Raw genomic sequence first — 23,633 nt, forward strand, 5'->3', positions numbered from 1 at the left:
CACACAGCAAGGTCCCACAAACAGCAATGAGATAATGACCAGATAATCTGTTTTTTTAGTGGTATTGGTTGAGGAATAAATATTGGCCAGGACACCGGGGAGAACTCCCCTGCTCTTCTTCGAATAGTGCCATGGGATCTTTTACGTCCACCTGAGAAGGCAGACGGGACCTCTGTTTAATGTCTCATCAGAAAGACGGCACCTCCGACAGTGCAGCACTCCCTCAGTACTGCCGCTTCGACAGTGCAGCGCTCCCTCAGTACTGCCGCTTCGACAGTGCAGCGCTCCCTCAGTACTGCCCCTCCGACAGTGCAGCGCTCCCTCAGTACTGCCCCTCCGACAGTGCAGCGCTCCCTCAGTACCGCCCCTCCAACGGTGCAGCACTCCCTCAGTACTGCCCCTCCAACAGTGCAGCGCTCCCTTGGTACTGCCCCTCCAACAGTGCAGCGCTCCCTCGGTACTGCCCCTCCAACAGTGCAGCGCTCCCTCGGTACTGCCCCTCCAACAGTGCAGCGCTCCCTCGGTACTGCCCCTCCAACAGTGCAGCGCTCCCTCGGTACTGCCCCTCCAACAGTGCAGCGCTCCCTCGGTACTGCCCCTCCAACAGTGCAGCGCTCCCTCGGTACTGCCCCTCCAACAGTGCAGCGCTCCCTCGGTACTGCCACTCCAACAGTGCAGCGCTCCCTCGATACTGCCCCTCCAACAGTGCAGCACTCCCTCAGTACTGCACTGGAGTATCAGCCTAGATTTTTTGCTCATGTCCCTGGAGTGGGAGTTGAACCCATGGCCTTCTGACTCAGAATGTAGATTCACATACATGGTCCATGTGATTGCCTGTAGAAACTCAGTGATGCTCTTGAGTTTCAGACGAAGCAAATATGTCTAGTCGTTACCCGGACTTTGTTCTTACCTATCGCCACAGCATGTACTGACCCAAGGACTCCAACTCATGTCAGTGAATGCTCATTCATTTGTGGGGCATTATGTCAGTTCCAGCTGTAGGACCAGAGCCAATGTAACATAGAATTACATAGAATTTACAGCACAGAAACAGGCCATTCAGCCCAACAGGTCCATGCTGGTGCTTATGCTCCACACGAGTCTCCTCCCACCTCTCTTCATCTAACACTATCAACATAACCTTCTGTTCCTTTTTCCCTCATGTGCTTATCTAGCTTCCCCTTAAAGCATCTACGCTATTCGCCTCAACCACTCCATGTGGTAGCGAGTTCCACATTCTCACCACTCTCTGGGTAAAGAAGTTTCTCCTGAATTCCCTATTGGATTTATTTTTACTACTTTATATTTATGACCTCTAGTTTTGGATTCCCCCACAAGTGGAAACATCTTCTCAATGTCTACCCTATCAAATCCCTTTCATAATCTTAAAGACCTCTATTAGGTCACCTCTCTCCTCTTTTCCAGAGAAAAGAGCCCCTGCCTGTTCAATCTTACTGATCTTCAGATTACTGATCTGACAGACCAGAACATTGGATAAGTAACGGTGCAGTCTGCTTAATGGTTGCCGCTTTTGATATGCTGGTTTCATACTGGGAATTTTTTGTTGAATTCTTGCCATTACAAGCATGGGTACAGTACCAAAACTCTGGTATCAGAAGAGCATTAGAAAGCAGATGTTGGTCCTTCGAATTTACCTTTTGAATCAGATTTTAGAATGCCCAGGCTACAGCTACAAAAAGATAGCGACATCCCATAAATTAATGTCCACTCGCCACTAATCTATTAATAGCTAAATATATTGCGTGATGTAAATTTTATTTTAATATTGATTCTGTTTATTTCGTTCTTTTCCCCCTCAGGTCTACTTGTTTGAAGTAGTTATCTGTATTTCTACTCTTATTTCTTTTTTATATCCTTTGTGTGGAATTGTAGCATTTTATATTTTTTTGTTGCGTCTCTAATCATGTCCAATGAGATGGATGATTTATTCACTTGCATTTATTGTGTCTGTTTCTATTCTTTGAGGTCAATCCACTGTTTTTTCAGAATCATGTGTTGTTACAGCTCAGAACCAGGCCACTCTATACAAACTACCGTCTAATCTCACTCTCCTGCTCATTACCCATATAAATATTCCTTTTTTTTGAATCAACTATCTAATTCCCTTTTGAAAGAACTCTGCTTTAACAACAGTTTGTAGCAGGTCATTCTACATTATCACCACCCTCTTTGTAAGGAACTTTTTCTAATCTCTGGTAACTTTTCTGATCATCTTCAATGTGTTCCCTTTCGTAACTGTCTCCCCAACCAGTGGAAAGACAATCTATCACCATTCATCTTTTTCATTGCCCCATCACAGCACCCCTTAACCCACTCCCAGATGCATTGTTGGGGGTCAGGATAATTGTAAAGTTTTTATTTATGTAACTATATACATTTATATACTTTTCTTCTCATAATGTAACATTTTGGTGTATGTTATGTCTTAAGGATGTAGCCAACGCCTGGGGAAGACATAATGACGGACGCACTGCTGTTAATTTGCTGCTGAACCTAATCAGTCCAGTACCCCACCCCACCAACAGTCTGCATTCCCCCCACTTCCATTGAGGCCCACCAAGCAGGAGATTCTCAGATATCTCAGCATGTGGCAGGGCTCATCATCCCTTCCCACCAAACCGTGCACACACTGACTCCTTTCACAAATCACAACACAAACACCCACCCTATCATCTGGAGCCTGGAAACACAAACTCAGCAAATGCAAACCAGTCCCAGGGACCGATGGACCTCACACCACACAAAAAAAAGTAGCAAAGGAGAGAGAGTTTTGTGTCTGTAACTCTTTGTAAGCCCTGTCATTTTGATTGTGACTAATCCACGATTTCCCCAAATTTGTACAGTGACTTTACAGTCCTAATCATACTTGATCCTGGCATAAAAACTGAAAACACGCAGCAGGTCAGGCAGCATCTGTGGAGAGAGAAACAGAGATAACGTTTCAGGTCGATGACCTCTCATCAGAAATCAGCTCTGGGAGTGGGTGATCTTGTAATGGACATTGGCGGACAGTCTGTTCCCAGAAAGGGAGATAGCCAAGTCGAGGAAGGGAAGGGAATATTCGGAGATACACCCTGTGAAGGGAAGAGAAGAGTCGGAGATGGACCCAGGGAAGGGAAGGGAAGAGTCGGAGATGGACCCTGTGAAGGGAAGGGAAGAGTCGGAGATGGACCCAGGGAAGGGAAGGGAAGAGTCGGAGATGGACCCAGGGAAGGGAAGGGAAGAGTCGGAGATGGACCCAGGGAAGGGAAGGGAAGAGTCGGAGATGGACCCAGGGAAGGGAAGAGTCGGAGATGGATCCAGGGAAGGGAAGAGAAGAGTCGGAGATGGACCCAGGGAAGGGAAGGGAATAGTCGGAGATGGACCCAGGGAAGGGAAGGGAAGGGAAGAGTCGGAGATGGACCCAGGGAAGGGAAGGGAAGAGTCGGAGATGGACCCAGGGAAGGGAAGGGAAGAGTCGGAGATGGACCCTGTGAAGGGAAGGGAAGAGTCGGAGATGGACCCAGGGAAGGGAAGGGAAGAGTCGGAGATGGACCCAGGGAAGGGAAGGGAAGAGTCGGAGATGGATCCAGGGAAGGGAAGGGAAGAGTCGGAGATGGACCCAGGGAAGGGAAGAGTCGGAGATGGACCCAGGGAAGGGAAGGGAAGATTTGGAGATGGACCCAGGAAAGGGAAGGGAAGATTTGGAGATGGACCCAGGAAAGGGAAGGGAAGAAGCGGAGATGGACCCGGGAAAGGGAAGAGTCGGAGATGGACCCAGGGAAGGGAAGGGAAGAAGCGGAGATGGACCCGGGAAAGGGAGGAGTCGGAGATGGACCCAGGGAAGGGAAGGGAAGAGGCGGAGATGGACCCGGGGAAGGGAAGAGTCGGAGATGGACCCGGGGAAGGGAAGAGGCGGAGATGGACCCGGGCAAGGGAAGGGGCGGAGATGGACCCGGGGAAGGGAAGGGAAGATTTGGAGATGGACCCAGGGAAGGGAAGGGAAGAGTTGGAGGTGGACCCAGGGAAGGGAAGGGAAGAGTCGGAGATGGACCCAGGGAAGGGAAGGGAAGAGTCGGAGATGGACCCAGGGAAGGGAAGGGAAGAGTCGGAGATGGACCCAGGGAAGGGAAGGGAAGATTTGGAGATGGACCCAGGAAAGGGAAGGGAAGATTTGGAGATGGACCCATGAAAGGGAAGGGAAGAAGCGGAGATGGACCCGGGAAAGGGAAGAGTCGGAGATGGACCCAGGGAAGGGAAGGGAAGAAGCGGAGATGGACCCGGGAAAGGGAGGAGTCGGAGATGGACCCAGGGAAGGGAAGGGAAGAGGCGGAGATGCACCCGGGGAAGGGAAGAGTCGGAGATGGACCCAGGGAAGGGAAGAGGCGGAGATGGACCCGGGGAAGGGAAGGGAAGATTTGGAGATGGACCCAGGGAAGGGAAGGGAAGAGTCGGAGATGGATCCAGGGAAGGGAAGGGAAGAGTCGGAGATGGACCCAGGGAAGGGAAGAGTCGGAGATGGACCCAGGGAAGGGAAGGGAAGATTTGGAGATGGACCCAGGAAAGGGAAGGGAAGAGTCGGAGATGGACCCAGGAAAGGGAAGGGAAGAAGCGGAGATGGACCCGGGAAAGGGAAGAGTCGGAGATGGACCCAGGGAAGGGAAGGGAAGAAGCGGAGATGGACCCGGGAAAGGGAGGAGTCGGAGATGGACCCAGGGAAGGGAAGGGAAGAGGCGGAGATGGACCCGGGGAAGGGAAGAGTCGGAGATGGACCCAGGGAAGGGAAGAGGCGGAGATGGACCCGGGGAAGGGAAGGGAAGATTTGGAGATGGACCCAGGGAAGGGAAGGGAAGAGTTGGAGGTGGACCCAGGGAAGGGAAGGGAAGAGTCGGAGATGGACCCAGGGAAGGGAAGGGAAGAGTCGGAGATGGACCCAGGGAAGGGAAGGGAAGAGTCGGAGATGGACCCAGGGAAGGGAAGGGAAGATTTGGAGATGGACCCAGGAAAGGGAAGGGAAGATTTGGAGATGGACCCAGGAAAGGGAAGGGAAGAAGCGGAGATGGACCCGGGAAAGGGAAGAGTCGGAGATGGACCCAGGGAAGGGAAGGGAAGAAGCGGAGATGGACCCGGGAAAGGGAGGAGTCGGAGATGGACCCAGGGAAGGGAAGGGAAGAGGCGGAGATGCACCCGGGGAAGGGAAGAGTCGGAGATGGACCCAGGGAAGGGAAGAGGCGGAGATGGACCCGGGGAAGGGAAAGGAAGATTTGGAGATGGACCCAGGGAAGGGAAGGGAAGAGTTGGAGGTGGACCCTGTGAAGGGAAGGGAAGGGAAGAGTCGGAGATGGACCCTGTGAAGGGAAGGGAAGAGTTGGAGATGGACCCAGGGAAGGGAAGGGACGAGTCGGAGATGGACCCAGGGAAGGGAAGGGAAGCGCCTCGATCCTGACCTTGCATTAGGTCCATGTGTGCACTTTAGAGCAGGACTCACTGAATATGATCAAGAGTGAGAGTCTTGGCTGATTCTTTCCCCCCTTTCACTAGCTCAGGGGTGATGAGGCCAATTGTCGCTCCCCAATTGCTGAAATTACCTGGCTCATGATATTTAGAGTTATATCAATATCATTCCAAGTTTGATGGACATAATTGGCAGCAAAATAATTCCTTTCAACACATTATTGGCTTGTGTTGTTTTGAATAAATGTGTTCCATTTTTGGTCCTTTCAGCCTTGGTGATTCCGAACAATTTATTTTCAACAAGGACAGTCTGGTTATCAGTGCAACTAGTGTCTGTGTTTATCTATCCAGGTTATAACGCTCGGAGGTCTCTCAGTGAGAGAACCTCAGTGTAATATCTATTCCGTAAGCAAAGGAGTTCTGAAAACTCACGAGTGACAAAGACACATGGTGATTTATTAAAAGATCTTTCTCAGAAATGGAATAAATTTCATATATGAATAAATAAATTATGTAATGAAGCACTGAGAATGAAATGTTGAATAAATTATGCAAATAAGGGAACATCTGATTTTATCACACATTTCTGTGGCAAAATTATTGCACAGTGTTTACACACATACTTTTTTAAAAAAAATAGTTTTGCCTTATTTCTTTAATTAGTTTGGTTTATACAAACTTACAAAGGATGACTTTGGTGGGTTTCAGACTTATGATAGACTGGTCACCTCACTTCACATTTTAATCCCTTTTGTTCTATTATTGGGTTAGAAACCAAAGCTCACGGTTGTGTCATTCTGCCAAAGTGGTCATCCACCTGGACTGGGCATTGCATTGGTCAAATACATATCTATAGACGCAATTGCCCCCTTGAAGCATGAACAAGAACTTGAGTGAATTCCTGCTATGTATTATAAGTAGGGATTCCAACTCTGGTTGGACGTATTCCTGGAGGTTTCATCATATGACCTCCTGCCTCTAACTGCCCCATCCAGTCAAATAGCCTTCTTACCCATCTCCAACATTTTTATAATTAATAAACAAAAGTATTCAATGAAAATTTAAAAAACACAATTTTTTTTATTGCCCCTGTGATTTTTCTCCTAGGTGTTTGCTCCCAGCAGCGTCCTGGAGATTAATCATCAATTCCTGGAGAATCCAGCACAATCCTGGAGGTCAGGGTACACTGTACACTGAGAGCTATAGCAGGGCAACAGTTGCATTACTCGATATGAAGCATCAAAATCATTCATTTAAATAATTTACATATCAAGATGCTGACAGGAATCTTCTGATAAGATTGAATATACTCCCTCCATCACTATGGGGCTTAAGAGTTTTCATAATGTCACGAAGCTACTGTACTTTGATTCCCAATTAAATCTCCATGCTATGTTGAAAATAATCTTAAGGGATATTCACCATAGCGCAAGGCCCATACAACACACAAAATGCTCGGCTTCATGAAGGTATGTGGATTTGACGCTGGTATATTTCCATGGCTGTAGATTAGACTGCCTTCGCCCATGGATACACATTTCACATAGTGAATTCTCTTCAACATTAAATCGTGCCAACGCAGCCTTGAGTGGGTTAATTGTGATTGTTAGTTGGCGATGAAGCTTTAAGCCAACAGTTACTTTGCTTGTAACTGTTTTCCTGAGTGGGTGTTGAAGTGAATTTGTGTCCATCATCTACAATCTACGACAGGCGGAAAAGATACTGAGGGACTTGGAATAACAGAGGAGCAATTTGGAAACAGAACAAGTACAATAAATATCATTCCTAGCAATGTGGGATATTTTAGAAAACCAAAATGGGAATTAGTTTAATCGTACTTCCTATTCAGAATACTCTTTTTATTAAAAAAAGGAAAGCTTCTGAGTGTTTCTGACCTGTGTTTTGCCTTTAAAACAACATTCTGACTACATGCTGTGCTTTTCATTCTAACAATCAGCTATTATCTTTGTTATGTAAAAGGCATAGCACCAGTAATCATTAGTAAATATATCCCCTCTGTTTTCTAAGCGGCTGGTTATTCTCCAAAGATGAGAAGCAAATTAAGCAGGAATATACAAGTGGGTGTATGTTGTCCAGATTTCAGGGCCTTGTGTTTAATGAAGCTGAGCCTCCAATGGCAGTGAAAAGATGTAGGTGCAAATTAGATCAGTGCTGCCAATTCTCGCACTAAGTTTTTGCAGCATGCCCCATATGCAGAGCCCGGTGCAAATCATAAATGTTGTCTCAAAGTCAGTCATTGCAAGTTGAGGTTATCCTCAAGGTTGCTGAAGACTGCACGGCGATTGGAGTCCTTTAGAGACATATTGCTGCCCAGTCTGGCAGCGAGACTAGCATTTTTTATAGTCAGAATTACATCATTGCCACATGGGTGAATCTCCTTAATTCCTGGGATTCATATGTTTTGTGTCCTGTCTATGATTGGCTGCCTTTTCAAGTCTGATTACCCTAAAATCTGCCATTATGTACAATCTACAAAGTCTCTGCAGAGTAATTGTTCAGTTCACATTTTACCATTCCCCCCGTCTTCCCTTCAGTTCACATTTTACCATTCCCCCCGTCTTCCCTTCAGTTCACATTTTACCATTCCCCCCGTCTTCCCTTCAGTTCACATTTTACCATTCCCCCCCGTCTTCCCTTCAGTTCACATTTTACCATTCCCCCCCGTCTTCCCTTCAGTTCACATTTTACCATTCCCCCCGTCTTCCCTTCAGTTCACATTTTACCATTCCCCCCCGTCTTCCCTTCAGTTCACATTTTACCATTCCCCCCGTCTTCCCTTCAGTTCACATTTTACCATTCCCCCCGTCTTCCCTTCAGTTCACATTTTACCATTCCCCCCGTCTTCCCTTCAGTTCACATTTTACCATTCCCCCCGTCTTCCCTTCAGTTCACATTTTACCATTCCCCCCGTCTTCCCTTCAGTTCACATTTTACCATTCCCCCCGTCTTCCCTTCAGTTCACATTTTACCATTCCCCCCCGTCTTCCCTTCAGTTCACATTTTACCATTCCCCCCCGTCTTCCCTTCAGTTCACATTTTACCATTCCCCCCGTCTTCCCTTCAGTTCACATTTTACCATTCCCCACGTCTTCCCTTCAGTTCACATTTTACCATTCCCCACGTCTTCCCTTCAGTTCACATTTTACCATTCCCCCCGTCTTCCCTTCAGTTCACATTTTACCATTCCCCACGTCTTCCCTTCAGTTCACATTTTACCATTCCCCCCCGTCTTCCCTTCAGTTCACATTTTACCATTCCCCCCCGTCTTCCCTTCAGTTCACATTTTACCATTCCCCCCGTCTTCCCTTCAGTTCACATTTTACCATTCCCCACGTCTTCCCTTCAGTTCACATTTTACCATTCCCCCCGTCTTCCCTTCAGTTCACATTTTACCATTCCCCACGTCTTCCCTTCAGTTCACATTTTACCATTCCCCCCGTCTTCCCTTCAGTTCACATTTTACCATTCCCCCCCGTCTTCCCTTCAGTTCACATTTTACCATTCCCCCCCGTCTTCCCTTCAGTTCACATTTTACCATTCCCCCCGTCTTCCCTTCAGTTCACATTTTACCATTCCCCCCGTCTTCCCTTCAGTTCACATTTTACCATTCCCCCCGTCTTCCCTTCAGTTCACATTTTACCATTCCCCACGTCTTCCCTTCAGTTCACATTTTACCATTCCCCCCGTCTTCCCTTCAGTTCACACGCTTTCAAAACCCAAGCTTGGTATCAGCGAATCATTACTTCCTCATTTACTCACCTTCTCTCCTACTTTTATGCACCTTGGTAATAACTTACACGGTGGGTTGCAGCACATCACCTTTATTAGGTGTCAGTTGTGACTCAGTGGGCAGCACTCTCTCGTCTGAGTCAGAAGGTTGTGGGTTCAAGTCCCACTCCAGAGACTGTCATAGGGTCAGTACTGAAGGAGTGCTGCACTGTCGGAGGGGCAGTACTGAGGGAGTGCTGCACCGACGGACAGTCAGTACTTCGGGAGTGCTGCACTGTCGGAGGGGATCAGTACTGAGGGAGTGCTGCACTGTGGTAGAGTCAGTACTGAGGGAGCGCTGCACTGTCGAAGGGGCAGTACTGAAGGAGTGCTGCAATGTCGAAGGGGCAGTACTGAGGGAGTGCTGCACCGATGGAAAGTCAGTACTGAGGGAGTGCTGTACTGTCGGAGTGGACCAGTACTGAGGGAGTGCTGCACTGTCGGAGTGGATCAGTACTGAGGGAGTGCTGCACTGTCGGAGTGGATCAGTACTGAGGGAGTGCTGCACTGTCGGAGTGGATCAGTACTGAGGGAGTGCTGCACTGTCGGAGTGGATCAGTACTGAGGGAGTGCTGCACTGTCGGAGGGTCAGTATTGAGGGAGTGCTGCACTGTTGGGGGGTCAGTACTGAGGGAGCGCTGCACTGTTGGGGGGTCAGTACTGAGGGAGCGCTGCACTGTTGGGGGGTCAGTACTGAGGGAGCGCTGCACTGTCGGAGGGTCAATACTGAGGGAGCGCTGCACTGTCGGAGGGTCAATACTGAGGGAGTGCTGCACTGTCGGAGGGTCAATACTGAGGGAGCGCTGCACTGTCGGAGGGTCAATACTGAGGGAGTGCTGCACTGGCGACGGTGCCGTCTTTCAGATGAAATGTTAAACCGAGGCTTCGTCTGTCCTCTCAGGTGGATGTAAAAGATCCCATGGCACTATTTGAAGAAGAGCAGGGGAGTTCTCCCAGTGTCCTGGCAGACATTTATCCCTCAACCAACATTGCAGCATACCCCATTTGCAGACCCCGGCCTTCATTGCAAGAGGATTTGAGTACAGGAGCAGGGATGTCTTACTGCAGTTATACAGGGACTTGGTGAGACCACATCTGGAGTATAGTGTGCAGTTTTGATCTCCTTATCTGAGGAAGGATGTCCTTGCCATGGAGGGAGTGCAACGAAGGTTTACCAGACTGATTCCTGGGATGGCAGGACTGACGTATGAGGAGAGATTGGGTCGACTAGGCCTATATTCACTAGAGTTTAGAAGAATGAGAGATGATCTCATCGAAACATATAAAATTCTAACAGGACTAGACAGACCAGATGCAGGGAGGATGTTCCTGATGGCTGGGGAGTCCAGAACCAGGGGTCACAGTCTCAGGATACAGGGTATGCCATTTAGAACCGAGATGAGGAGAAATTTCTTCACTCAGAGGGTGGTGAACCTGTGGAATTCTCTACCACAGAAGGCAGTGGAGGCCAAATCATTAGATGTGTTCAAGAAGGAGATAGATATATTTCTTAATGCTAAAGGGATCAAGGGATATGGGAAAAAGCGGGAACAGGGTACTGAGTTAGACGATCAGCCATGATCATTTTGAATGGCAGAGCAGGCCCGAAGGGCCGAATGGCCTACTCTTGCTCCTATTTTCTATGTTTCTATGTTTCTATCACTAAAACAGATTATCTGGTCTAGTGAATATTTGGAATTCTGTACCCCAGAGGGCTGTGGATGCTCAGTCATTGAGTATATTCACGACTGAGACCGATGAGTATTTGGACACTAAGGGATATGGGGATAGGGCGGGAAAGCGGAGTTGAGGAGCACAAATTGGCTGCACCGGTTTCCAACATTACAACAGTGACAACACTTCAAAAATACTTCATTGGCTGTAAAGCGCTTTGGGACGGCTCGAGGTTGTGAAAGGCACTATATAAATGCAAGTCTTTCTTCCTAAAAAAAAAATCAAGTTATGTGCGATGCTGCAATTATTTATGTTATTACTGTAACCCCTTCATGTGTGGAGGTAGGAATCTGAACACTGCTCAAAGGTGAGAATTGGAGGAAATTTCTTACCACTGTCACCCTGTCTGTGGGGAATGAGGCCACAGTGTTTAGTGAGCAGGTTGGACATTGAGTATGTCAGCCTTGATTTGGTGACTCTGGTCAGCTCTTCCTTTAAATGCTCCATTGCTCCATTGCAGTGCAGAGTGCTCCAGCTCAGAGGGAAGGAGGGCTGCCACAAGTTTCCTGTTTTTGCAGAAGCACACTTTATGTTCGCTGGTGACGTTGTTGCCATTGATATGTCGGTCTTCATTCCAGACTATCCACCTTCCCAGCTGAAGCAATAAGTGTGGCATCAAGTGGAAATGTAAGTGGGAAATGAAGCAAGTCAAAGCATCCTTTATAGCAAAGAGTGATCTGGGACATTCGTTACAAGCTGGAGAAGAGAAAGTTCCATCGTCTTTTCAAATAATTCTCCAGTTACTTCTCTGAAAATATTTTGTCCCAAGGAAGCAAAGCCTACCAGGCATTGAATCCTGATCCAGAGAGATCACACCCTCTCTACTAAATCCCGTTCTGCCCTTTCAAAACCATATTGAAAGCCAAGACAACTCTCTTAAGTTTCGGTACATACTGTGAAGGAGGAACAATGCTCAGGGCACCTTGAATTGTAACCCATTTACACCATGCCTAACCTAAGAATGTTTAAAGCAGCTACTATGTACAAGATGGAAATCAAATCCCTACTATGCATAGAATGCAGCACAGAAGGAGGCCAATCGGCCCATCGTGCCGGTGCTGGTTAAAAAGAAAGAACTTGCATTGATACAGGGCCTTTCATGACCTCAGGATGCCCTAAAGCGCTTTACAGCCAATTAAGTACTTTAGTGTAGTCACTGTTGTAATGTAGGAAACACGGCAGCCAAATTGCGCACAGCAAGATCCCACAAACAGCAATGGGATAAATGACCAGATAATCTGTTTTAATGATGTTGGTCGAGGGATAAATATTGGTCAGGACACTGGTGAAATCTTCCCTGCTCTTCTTTGAAATAGTGCCATGGGATCTTTTACATCCACCTGAGAGGGCAGACGAGGCCTCGGTTCATGTCTCATCCGAAAGATGGCACCTCCAATTGGCTGATGCATTAACTTACACATTAAGAAAATAGATACCTCTGTATATCTGGAAGTGTATATATGTGACCTGTGCCCAAACTATATGACACTGGGAAAACATTTGAGATCTATTACTTAACCAAAATTTGACCCCTAACCTGAAAAAATTGGAACCATTAATGTTTGCTCTGCAAAATGAATGCACCGCAGGCTAAAAGTGTAACTCGCACACCTCAATCTAGTTCCTGCTATCTATCTACCGCTTATTTCTGTGTCTGTTAGTGTTGAATAGGATTGGGTCAGCACAATCAAAAGCTTTTCTGCGCTTGGAAATATGAGCAGGAAATTAGTTCAAGATGAACAGTGTGTAGAAATTGAAAACAGTTTTCGATTCTGAGCTCCTCAAGTATTAGGATGATGTGGACACCAGTCCTGGGAGGAGCACCATCTTTCATAGATTTATGTAAGCTTTTTCTCTAGTGTCAGTTCTCACCAGGTTGAGATCAACACATGGGCTCGAGCATAATCATAACAAGCTGCTGCACTCCTGTGATCTTGGGCCGCAGTTTTGTATCAAACCAGACCCCAGGTAAATGCATCGTGTCTAAAAGAGCGTCCTTCGGGGCAGTTTGTAAATGCCTTGTGAATGTAGAAGGGAGGGAAATGCTTAAAATAATGATCAAAGCTAACTTTACCCACCCCAATCGAATTCCTCCCATCAGTAATTCATAGCATGTTCCTGGTAAAAATGTGACCATTGCAATATCAAGAGTTCTAACTGACTAATGACTTGTCAAAAGAGGCAGCTGGAATGATGTAGAAGCTCAAGAGATGGCCAGTAAGAAATCACTAAAAGCTTGTGGACAGGTACAAAAAATAATTAAAAAGGCAAATGGAATGTTGGCCTTTATCTCAAGAGGGCTGGAATACAAAGGGGTGGAAGTTATGTTACAGCTGTACAGAGCTCTGGTTAGACCCCATCTGGAGATACTGCGTTCAGTTCTGGGCACCAGGCCTCAGGAAGGATATATTGGCCTTGGAGGGGGTGCAGTGCAGATTCACCAGAATGATACTGGGGCTAAAAGGGTTAAATTATGAGGACAGGTTGCATAGACTAGGCTTGTATTCCAGTAGTATAGAAGATTAAGGGATGATCTAATTGAAGTGTTTAAGATGACTAAACGATTTGATAGGGTAGATAGAGAGAAACTATTTCCTCTGGTGGGGGGAGTCCAGAACAAGGGAGCATAACCTTAAAATTAAAGCTTGGCCATTCAGGGGCGATGTCAGGAAGCACTTCTTCACAAAAGGGGTAGTGGAAATCTGGAACTCTCTCCCCCAAAAAGCTGTTGAGACTGGGGGGGTCAATTGAAAATTTCAAAACTGAGATTGATAGATTTTTGGTAGCAAGGGTATTAAGGGTTACGGAACTAAGGGGGGTAGATGGAGTTAAAATATAGATCAGCCTCGATCTAATTGAATGGCAGAATATTGACCTACATTTCATTTTCAGATGCTAACTTTGCCTGCTGTTTATTTCTGTTAACGTAGATGGGAAATACTTTCAAAAAGCAAAGTATTAGTTCCATTTACCTTTATTACCATAATAGAGTTTTATAAAACCTCCTACTTGATGAGAGCAGAGCAAGATTATAGTTTTGTGCCGCACTCTGGCAGAGTAGGATTGCCAACTCCGGTTGGGCGTATTCCTGCAGGTTTCCGACATAACCTGCAGCCTCCCACCACTCCGACCCTACCCCCCCACTCCCGCCATTGGTCGCCCGACACGTCCGTCCTCACGGTGCCCTGCCCCACACTCCCACCATTGGTCGCTCGACATGTCCATCCTCGTGTTACCCCACCCCCACACTCCCACCATTGGTCACTCGACATGTCCATCCTCGTGGTGCTCCGCCTTGCCACGGCCAATCAGAAAGTGAACAGACTGTTATCCGATTAGATGATTTTTGACTGTCAGTCAATCAGCCTTTTTTCCCCAATTCTAATATTTTTATAACTAGTAAACAAAAGTGTTCAAAGAAATTGTTTTAAAAACCACAATTTTTTTAATGGCCCTACGATTTTTCTCCTGGAGATTAGGCTTTACTCCCTGGAGACTCCAGGGCAATCCTGGAGGGTTGGCAACTCTACTGCAGAGACTCAAATTTACAGGCCAGGGAAAGCCCTGGTTCCTACTCAGCTGATCAGGATCTGACAGTAAATGCCTGCTGAATGCTGCTGTGTCCACTGATACGGTTCATGCAGTCCACAAAATGACTGCCAGACTTGGAGCAGTATTCAGATCAAGGGAGGAGCAAGAAAAAAATAAAACATCTGAATTGTTTTTAACTGTAAAGTTGTATATGATTTCATCTCTTTTACTACTTTGAGAAGCTGGCAATCGTTCTTGTTCATTTCTTCATCCCTTTTGTCTCCTTTCCAGTGTAAAATGGCACTGCCTGAACAAATGCCTGAACTATGTTCTTATTTTGATAGATTTTTGTTAGGTAAGGGTTACGGAACCAAGGCGGGTAAATGGAGTCAAGGCACAGATCAGCCATGATTGAATGGCGGAACAGGCTCGAGGGGCTGAATGGCCTCCTTTTGTTCCTATGTTCCCAAAGTAGTTTCAATGTTTTGGACAAGTCTTTCACATTCCACAAACTTTGTGTTCTCGGGATAAGCTAGGCCGCCAGAGTAAAGGGGACAGTGTTCAATCGCTCCGCCTGGAATATGTGGACATCATATCGATTATTTCCTCATCCCCAGCACAACCTGTTAGAAGATTAAATTGATTGAAAGAGGAAATGATACTGCATGGCAGTGTTACATAGGAAGAGGCAATAGCAACTTGCTAGTTCTTTGTTTTTTAAGATCTTTTGGCCTTAATAGAGGGTGATACTAATTCTGTTATCCTTCTGAAGTATTGATGTACTTGTTAGTGAATCAATAAAGTGCCTGACAGACACCACATATCCCTAGAAAATACTGGTGGGTACAAACGTGTTATTATCGGACTAATTCTTGGGGGACTCTCGAGGATCACACCTTATTAAGGATGAGCTTTCAAGTGACCTTTGAACCCTGATTGATCAGAATTTCCCACTTTAGCCTCTCCACCATCAAATCCCAAACCTGACCATCCCACAGATAAATGTTGAAATAGATAATGATGGAAAATACGCATTGAGCAAGAAATTCAAATCCGGATTTAGAAATAATGATCCACCCAAAGATCGCACATTCCCATTGCACTGACATGATTTATTTTGCCTTTTCCTCTTTATTATTTAATATTTATTTTGAAATGCTACACCAATATCATTATGTTACAATATTTGTCCAGAATAAGAATAAAGTATAACATCAAGTGCCTGGTGCTACCTCAAGGCTCAAAGCAGTCTGATACACTAAGCTGTGAAATGCTTTTTAATGTATATTTAACAACAAATGCTGGTGATCATTGGCTCTGGAACATTGTCCCTTTTTTCTTTTGTGAAAATGTGTTGAATAAAAGAAATATAACTGTGCACATTGGAACTGTCTGATTTTTAATATTTGTTTTTAATTTAGAAAGATGGTTCCAGGCATTGGTTTGCAGTTTAAGTTTAGAGCTTTCTTTCTATCTGTGAGCCACTGTTAGCTACCGTAACAAGAATGATCCCCGGTTATTTGTAACCTATCCAGCATTACATTAGTCATAACAGCTTCTGAAAACAGACTAATCACACTGTGTTTTGCAGAATGTGGCACCTATCTTGGGAGAATCATGAAAGGTTCCATGCTGGGTTTCTCAGGAGCAAGATATCCGGAATGTTTTGTTACTTTGTTTATTCTATTACCAGGAACATTTAACACAACACATTTTGTTAAATCAATTCATGTTTTTATTGCACTGTGTTATCATTTTTGCTTCACTCATTCTCATGTACAGGAAGAGAAAAAAATTGTTCCTCTGATTGTTCCCCCTCATACATCATCATTTTGTAAGGATTATAGTAAAGCTTCTTAATTTACTTTGGGTCTGCACAGCAAGAGCCCGCATATTAATAAGCAATGTATACTGAACATCTGCATAAAAGAGATCATTGTCTTTGTAATAGCAGAATCTTAGGTGGTTCATTTCATTGAGTCCCAGTGGTTTTCACTGTGTTTGCTTTGACATTATTAAACTCCGTCTGTTTCACAAATAGTGAACCTAATTACCGCATTTGCATGGCAGAAAAGTTTGCTCTGTGGGTCGAATGGTATTAACAATCTTTGCATGTTGCTGCAGGGCCTCTGTTTCATCAGTAGGACACAGTTGTAGCTTCTTCAATCGACTGCTGTAATTATGCAGAATCAATAAGTTTTTTTGTGTTTGTCTTTGTTGTTTCTTTGATATGGTCTGAAGGATGCTGCAGGCAAGGTGCTGGACCGCTGGGCTATCATGTCCCGGGAAGAGGAGATCATTACCCTCCAGCAGTTCCTGAGGTTCGGAGAAACCAAATCCATCGTGGAACTGATGGCAATCCAAGAGAAAGAAGGGCAGGCTGTGGCTGTGCCATCTTCAAAAACAGATTCCGATATCAGGACTTTCATAGAAGGTAACAATCGGACTCGAAGCCCTAGTCTCCTGGCTCATCTAGAAAACAGCAACCCTTCCAGTATCCACCATTTTGAAAACATCCCCAATAGCTTGGCATTCCTACTACCATTCCAATACATAAACCCTGCCTCTGCCCCTCTACTGGGGCTCCCTCCCAATGGTCTCATGCTTGAACAGCCAAGCTTGAGATTGAGGGAACCGAACCTTCCCATTCAGAACGAGCACGTGGAGAGCAGCGAGTCTGAAGTCTCCGTTTCACCTTTTCGAAGTGACCAAGCAAGCAGCAGGAATGCCCTCAGTAGCATTATAAACATTGAGCCAAAAACAGAGCAGAACAGTTTGTCCCCTATTCACACTCCAGCTCCTGCAAACGACCCCGTCAAGTCGGACCATTCCAGGAGTAGTCTTCTGAGTGCAAAGATTCAAAGGATGAGAAGAATGGGACTGTCACCGAGAAAGGGCCGAGTGGTCTGCAACGCCTGTGGTAAGACTTTTTATGACAAAGGCACCCTCAAGATCCACTACAATGCCGTTCACCTGAAGATTAAGCACAGGTGCACAATCGAAGGCTGTAATATGGTTTTCAGTTCGCTGAGAAGCCGCAATCGTCACAGCGCCAACCCTAATCCACGCCTGCACATGCCAATGCTGAGGAACAACAGAGATAAAGACCTCATCCGAGCCACATCTGGAGCAGCTACTCCAGTCATATCAAGCATCAAATCAAGTTTAAGTCTAACGTCTCCCGGGCGACCGTCCCTGGGCTTCAACTCCTCATCAGCAGATCCAGTTCTTCAGAACCCATTGGTATTCCCTTCACTAAAGACGGTGCAACCTGTCCCTCCCTTTTACAGAAGCTTGCTGACGTCTGGTGAAATGGTGAGCCCGCCAACATCCATCCCTACCAGTCCCATAGTGCCGGTGCCCACCCTAGAACAGCCTTGTGTCCCTGAACAACGTCCGTCCACAGTTCAAGAACTTGCAGCTGATCTTGCCCCCAAGAAAAAATCTCGAAAATCCAGTATGCCCGTCAAAATTGAAAAGGAAGTGATTGATACAGCCGATGAGTTTGATGAAGATGATCAGGTCAACAAAAATCACGTCAACGATGGCATCCATGATGAGGAAATCAATAATGGCAATTGTCATGAAGAGCTGAGTCCTACCATACACATGCACAGTAACAGGAAACTAGAGGAGGAGAGAAGCCTTGGTGGATTTGAAGATAAACAAATGGGTAGCATTACTTCTGAAGATCAAGAACATGACCGAGATTTTGAGGATGAGTCAGAAGGTTCTGAGTCTAAAATGTGTGACGAGCCCACAAAAATCGATGAGCAGATACACAGAGAGGTTTTTGATAAAGAGGAAATGTCAAGCACCAAGCACCAAGACAAAGACTGCATTTCCCCTCATCCGCAGACCGTTAAAATAAAGGAGGAGTTTACTGACCCAACGTATGACATGTTTTACAGTATCAGCCAGTACGGGTTGTACAATGGTGGAGCAGGGAGCATGGCTGCTCTACAAGAAGGCTTCCCTCCTTCAATGGGTTACAGCAGCCCCCAGAAATACTCGCCAGAAAGTGAACTGTGCTCAAGTCCTGATCCTAAGATCTGTTACGTCTGCAAGAAGAGCTTTAAAAGTTCGTACAGCGTGAAGTTACACTACAAGAATGTTCACCTGAAGGAGATGCATGTGTGCACAGTGGAAGGTTGCAATGCTGCATTCCCATCGCGCAGAAGCAGAGACAGGTATTGTCGTTTGTCTGATTTATTTTTTATTGGATTTAATTTTATACCTTCTCTTTAGCCGAACGCTAATTACTTTAAAATTAAGGGGTCGAGTTTCCGTTCATTTCAGCAAGTGATTTCAATGCAAAAGATCGGGGGAATTTAAAACGTAGTCGAGTTGTGCCCAAAACCAGTTACTTTAGGGTTTTCCGCAATCTTTTACCCTGGTTTTAAGATCCAATTTGCCTGGATCAGGCCCCGCCCACAAAACAGGCCACACCCCCAGGTGGAAATTGGGAGATTCCACCGATTGCACTGGTTCGGGAAGGCTCTTCAAATTGGGCTCATTTTCTTAGGCATTCAGGCACCAGTAGGCACGTTTTAAAAGTTTTTACATATCAAAATTTACTAAGAAACTGACTAGTGTACACCAATGAAACTATCAAATGGTTCAGTGTTTTTTAAGTCAATTTCAGTGATTTTAAATCAGGTTACTCACAGGTGGAGGACTGGACACACTTATTAAAAATGCTTATTTTTGCTGATAAATCCATTTTCAGCTGTATTAATAAAACTACACCAGATTACCACTCTTAAATAGATCAAGGCATACTTTTTAATGGCAAGTATAGAAACAATCACATTCTATTACCCGCCCGATTACGCTGGTTCACGGAAGATTTTATGTTTGTGATTATTCAAATTAATTTTATGGGCAACTTGAACTGTGACCTAACTGGTGCAATTTCGACTGCATTTTGGGCTCAATTTCCTGATTGCGCCCAAAGGGGAAACTAGCCCCATTGTGGTTTCTTTCAGACCTTTTTGTGTTTAGTTTTGCTGTTTTTTCATTTGTTTTTAAAAAAAAATTAATGGTACTGTTAAGTAGAATGTTTTAAAAGACACTGCGAAAAGGACACCGTTTTATGGATGTTGGCTTTCTCCGGTAATTACAGCAGTTTGTAAGCACTGCATTCATTGTAGCCCTGTGCTCAGGCTCTTCGACATACTGCCCCATGAAATGGCGGACCTCACGTTTGCCTCTACACTCCTGCAGGTTTCAATTTCACCCCTGGTTTTTTTTTGAGGAAACAATGAGAGGAAATCAGGCATTTTATCAGAGGGAGTGAGTGGGAGCAAATAATGGAGGGTGAGTTAACCCACCCGGCAGCAAGTATGAGGGGGACAATCGATAAGAGTCCCAGAAACCAGTCACTTGTTTATCCTCTTAGTGGGGAAATAATGCGCATCACAGGGAGACCTGACGAGAAGAAGGGAATAAATTGCAAAATGGGATAAAACCTCAAGAATCAGCTAGAGTTCTTATTCAAGGTTGTTGTCCGGTGTTCCATGCTGGAGTTTGAGTGAAAGTAGAACAGACTAGGCTGTCATTGTTCACTATTAAGGTCCATGCACAAACAGGCCCTGGGGGTAAAGTACCAGAGAGGCCTGGTGCCCATGGGTCCCCAGCAAGCACCTAAAGCCTTCAAGAGAAGAAAGCAGGAAATTGGTGGGGGAAAAATATATGTTCTTATTTTGATTTTGCTTTTGTGTGGGAATATGGGAGAAGAGAAAGTTTAGTGGCAGTGAAACTGATGGAGAGAGAGAACGAGAGAAATCAGTAGAAAGAAGCCAGGGACCATGTTAATGTGGATGGTTGCCAGTTTATAATAATTGGTCTCCATGTCCCTCCCAACAAACTCTCAGGTACAACCTAAACCTAAGGTGGGGTGACATTGCTGGGAGCAGATTCTGTACCAGGACGCACAGGCAAACTGAGGCTGCTTTTGTAAGTTTGGCCTTGCATTTCTGGAGACTTACAACTCAAAGCTGCTCACTTAAAGACCCCAAAGGCTGTTGGGAAGCGGAAGTGACTTACATTATGGGTCCCGCAACCTCAACTCTCCCTGAACGCAGCAATCCCAGTCACACAAACCTGAGCTTTGGGCATTAAGTTTACTGGGGCCGAGAATTTTAATTTGTTTATTTTGTCAGCATAAAGCTTCATTGCAATATGTACAATGGTCATTGTTCAGTTCGGACCTTATTCAAGAAGCCATTTTGGAACTTTAAAATCCTAATGAGACAAAATATGCTTACTGAGATTTTTTTAAAAATTCATTCATGGGCGTCGCTGGCGAGGCCGGCATTTATTGCCCATCCCTAATTGCCCTTGAGAAGGTGGTGGTGAGCCGCCTTCTTGAACCGCTGCAGTCTGTGTGGTGAAGGTTCTCCCACAGTGCTGTTAGGAAGGGAGTTCCAGGATTTTGACCCAGTGACGATGAAGGAACGGCGATATATTTCCAAGTCGGGATGGAGTGTGTCTTGGAGGGGAACGTGCAGGTGGTGCTGTTCCCATGCGCCTGCTGCCCTTGTCCTTCTAGGTGGTAGAGTTTGCAATTATGAAAGATGTTTCCAATTTGGGTGGTTAAAAAAACTGTTGACCAATATAACTATCTGATAACTACCTGGGACTGACATCAGTGCTTGTGGTGGGGCGAAGGGAGGAAGCACATCTGCATCTCAGCCTAAGATGTGCTCGGAACCTTCGCTGCTGATCCACCAAAATTAACGGGGGTCGGGGGGGCGTCCCTTAATTTGCATCCACTGGCAGTCTTCCGTACTATTGAGGTTCACCTTGGATGCCTGTCAGGTGAAGAGATCGCAAATTACAGTGTAACGTTGGACGATCTGGGAGGAGGATATCGGGGGCCCCAGGAAACGAATGACCGATTACTCTCTTTGTAAGGGAGGTGTCTTTAAATTTAAAAATAAAACTTGTCTCTTCTTCGGGGTCTTGGCCAGGACCCCCAGGTGGGGCCCACGTGTGCCTTTTTGGATGCCTGTTCTCCCCAGGACACACACACATACACACACAGTCGCACACACACACACAGACATACGTACACAGACGCACACTCACGCAGACATACACACACACACACACACACACATTTACGCATGTTACAGATGCATCTGATTATATAACAGGCCTCACCTTGTTTCGGAGAGTAATTCCTTCACTGATTGTTTTGTCGTGTGCCTGCAGTCAGTGGTTTGCATCAGGTGAACTGACCCTCACTGAGGGGTGTCTCAGTGAGGGTCAGTGACTGTGCACCTACATACTACGCTTCTGAGCTGAACGTGCTCACTGCTGTCCGAAACGCACAACGCACAATTGATTTAATGCAGTAATTAAAATCTGGAAGGCCTGTCACATACAAACTGTTACTTGTTCTCATGTCTCTGCAGTGCCCACTCCTGCCAAACACTCCTGCACATCACTAGCCGTCTGTTAATCTCACCCAGCCCAGTCATTCTCATCAGGCACGCTCACGAAGACTGCCCTAATCAGGTTACTGCCTTGTAATCACTCCCAGCTTCAGGCTTTGGCATCACCACTGGGCCCCAAATCAAGCCGCTCTGTTAAAAACTAAAGATAGCCGTAAAAAAAATTATGGAAACTTTGCACTGATATTTTGCTAAATTAAAAGAAAACACAGTCTGTTTCTTGGCTAGTTCTGTCCATAGTGGCCTCTCTCCCCTGTTCCTGTTTGATCTAACCAACCAGCCCCTGCTATGTGCCGTCACTCCAACCCGGTGACAGCTACCTACCAGCACAACTTTATAAACCAAGTCACTCAGCTCGAACTGCCGAGTGGAGAAATTCACAGGATTTGATACAGGATTCTGTGCTACAGCAAATCACTGACCTTAACAGCTGTTCTTATACCAGGCCCAACGTCAGCAGGTATCAATCAGGTGTCAGCCGTGGCTCAGTGGGGAGCACTCTCGCCTTTGAGTCAGAAGGTCATGGGCTTGAGCCCCACTCCAGAGACTAGAGCACAAAATCCTAGCTGACATTCCAGTACATTACTGTCGGAAGGTCAGTACTGAGGGAGCGCTGCACTGTCGGAGGGTCAGTACTGAGGGAGCGTTGCACTGTCGGAGGGTCAGTACTGAGGGAGCGCTGCACTGTCGGAGGGTCAGTACTGAGGGAGCGCTGCACTGTCGGAGGGTCAGTACTGAGGGAGCGCTGCACTGTCGGAGGGTCAGTACTGAGGGAGCGCTGCACTGTTGGAGGGTCAGTACTGAGGGAGCGCTGCACCGTCGGAGGGTCAGTACTGAGGGAGTGCTGCACTGTTGGAGGGTCAGTACTGAGGGAGCGCTGCACTGTCGGAGGGTCAGTACTGAGGGAGTGCTGCACTATCGGAGGTGCCATTTTTGGATGAGACATTAAACCGAGGCCCCGTCTGCCCTCTCAGGTGGATGTAAAAGATCCCATGGCACTATTCGAAGAAGAGCAGGGGAGTTCTCCTCAGTGTCCTGGCCAATATTTATCCTTCAACCAACATGATTAAAACATATGATCTGATCATTATCACATTGGTGTTTGTGGGATCTTGCTGTGCGCAAATTGGCTGTTGCGTTTCCTACATCACAACAGTGACTACATTTCAAAAGTATTTCATTGGCTGTAAAGCGCTTTAGGATCTCCTGAGTTCATGAAAGGCGCTATATAAATGCAAATATCTGTTTCTTTCTTCCTTAAAGGTAAGTGCCTGTATATGGTGACAAATATTTATTTCAGCCTTTATCAAGCTTCAAGAACAATTTCAGTTATTAGTGAGTTTGCCCGAGGTTGGGTTGAAGGGGATGAAGAGAAAGGAAACACAACTTGGATGAACAGCACTGAGTGTCTGGGCCAGTGGATGAGGGATACAGCTCCCGACCCCTGTTTCAGGGATAGCTGAATGGACATGCAAGCGGTAAGTGTGAGGAGGATTGCTCCCTTTGGCACTTCAAAGCTCTCTTCCTAGAGGACACTGGGGCATGATTCTTGCCTGCACATGGTAAGTGGGCTCAACGCAGTGTCCACTACCTGCCAGATACGGCAGCAGATGGAGAATATCATAGCACATGGAAACGGTACCCAACAGTACCATGTATCTCATG

At 46.1% G+C, this 23,633-nt stretch overlaps 1 protein-coding gene across 4 annotated transcripts in view; it reads left to right on the forward strand.

The window, feature by feature from the left end:
- Positions 1-23,633, forward strand: part of bnc2 (basonuclin zinc finger protein 2) — a 539,145-nt gene that overhangs the window by 456,996 nt on the left and 58,516 nt on the right. For all 4 annotated transcript variants that reach the window (XM_067983466.1, XM_067983467.1, XM_067983469.1 and 1 more), the window contains one exon: positions 16,750-18,698. In XM_067983466.1, coding sequence (XP_067839567.1) covers positions 16,750-18,698 — 1,949 coding nt within the window. The remainder of the gene's footprint in view (positions 1-16,749; positions 18,699-23,633) is intronic.

The sequence above is a fragment of the Heptranchias perlo genome, chromosome 4 (assembly GCF_035084215.1).
Source record: "Heptranchias perlo isolate sHepPer1 chromosome 4, sHepPer1.hap1, whole genome shotgun sequence".
NCBI lineage: Eukaryota > Metazoa > Chordata > Chondrichthyes > Hexanchiformes > Hexanchidae > Heptranchias > Heptranchias perlo.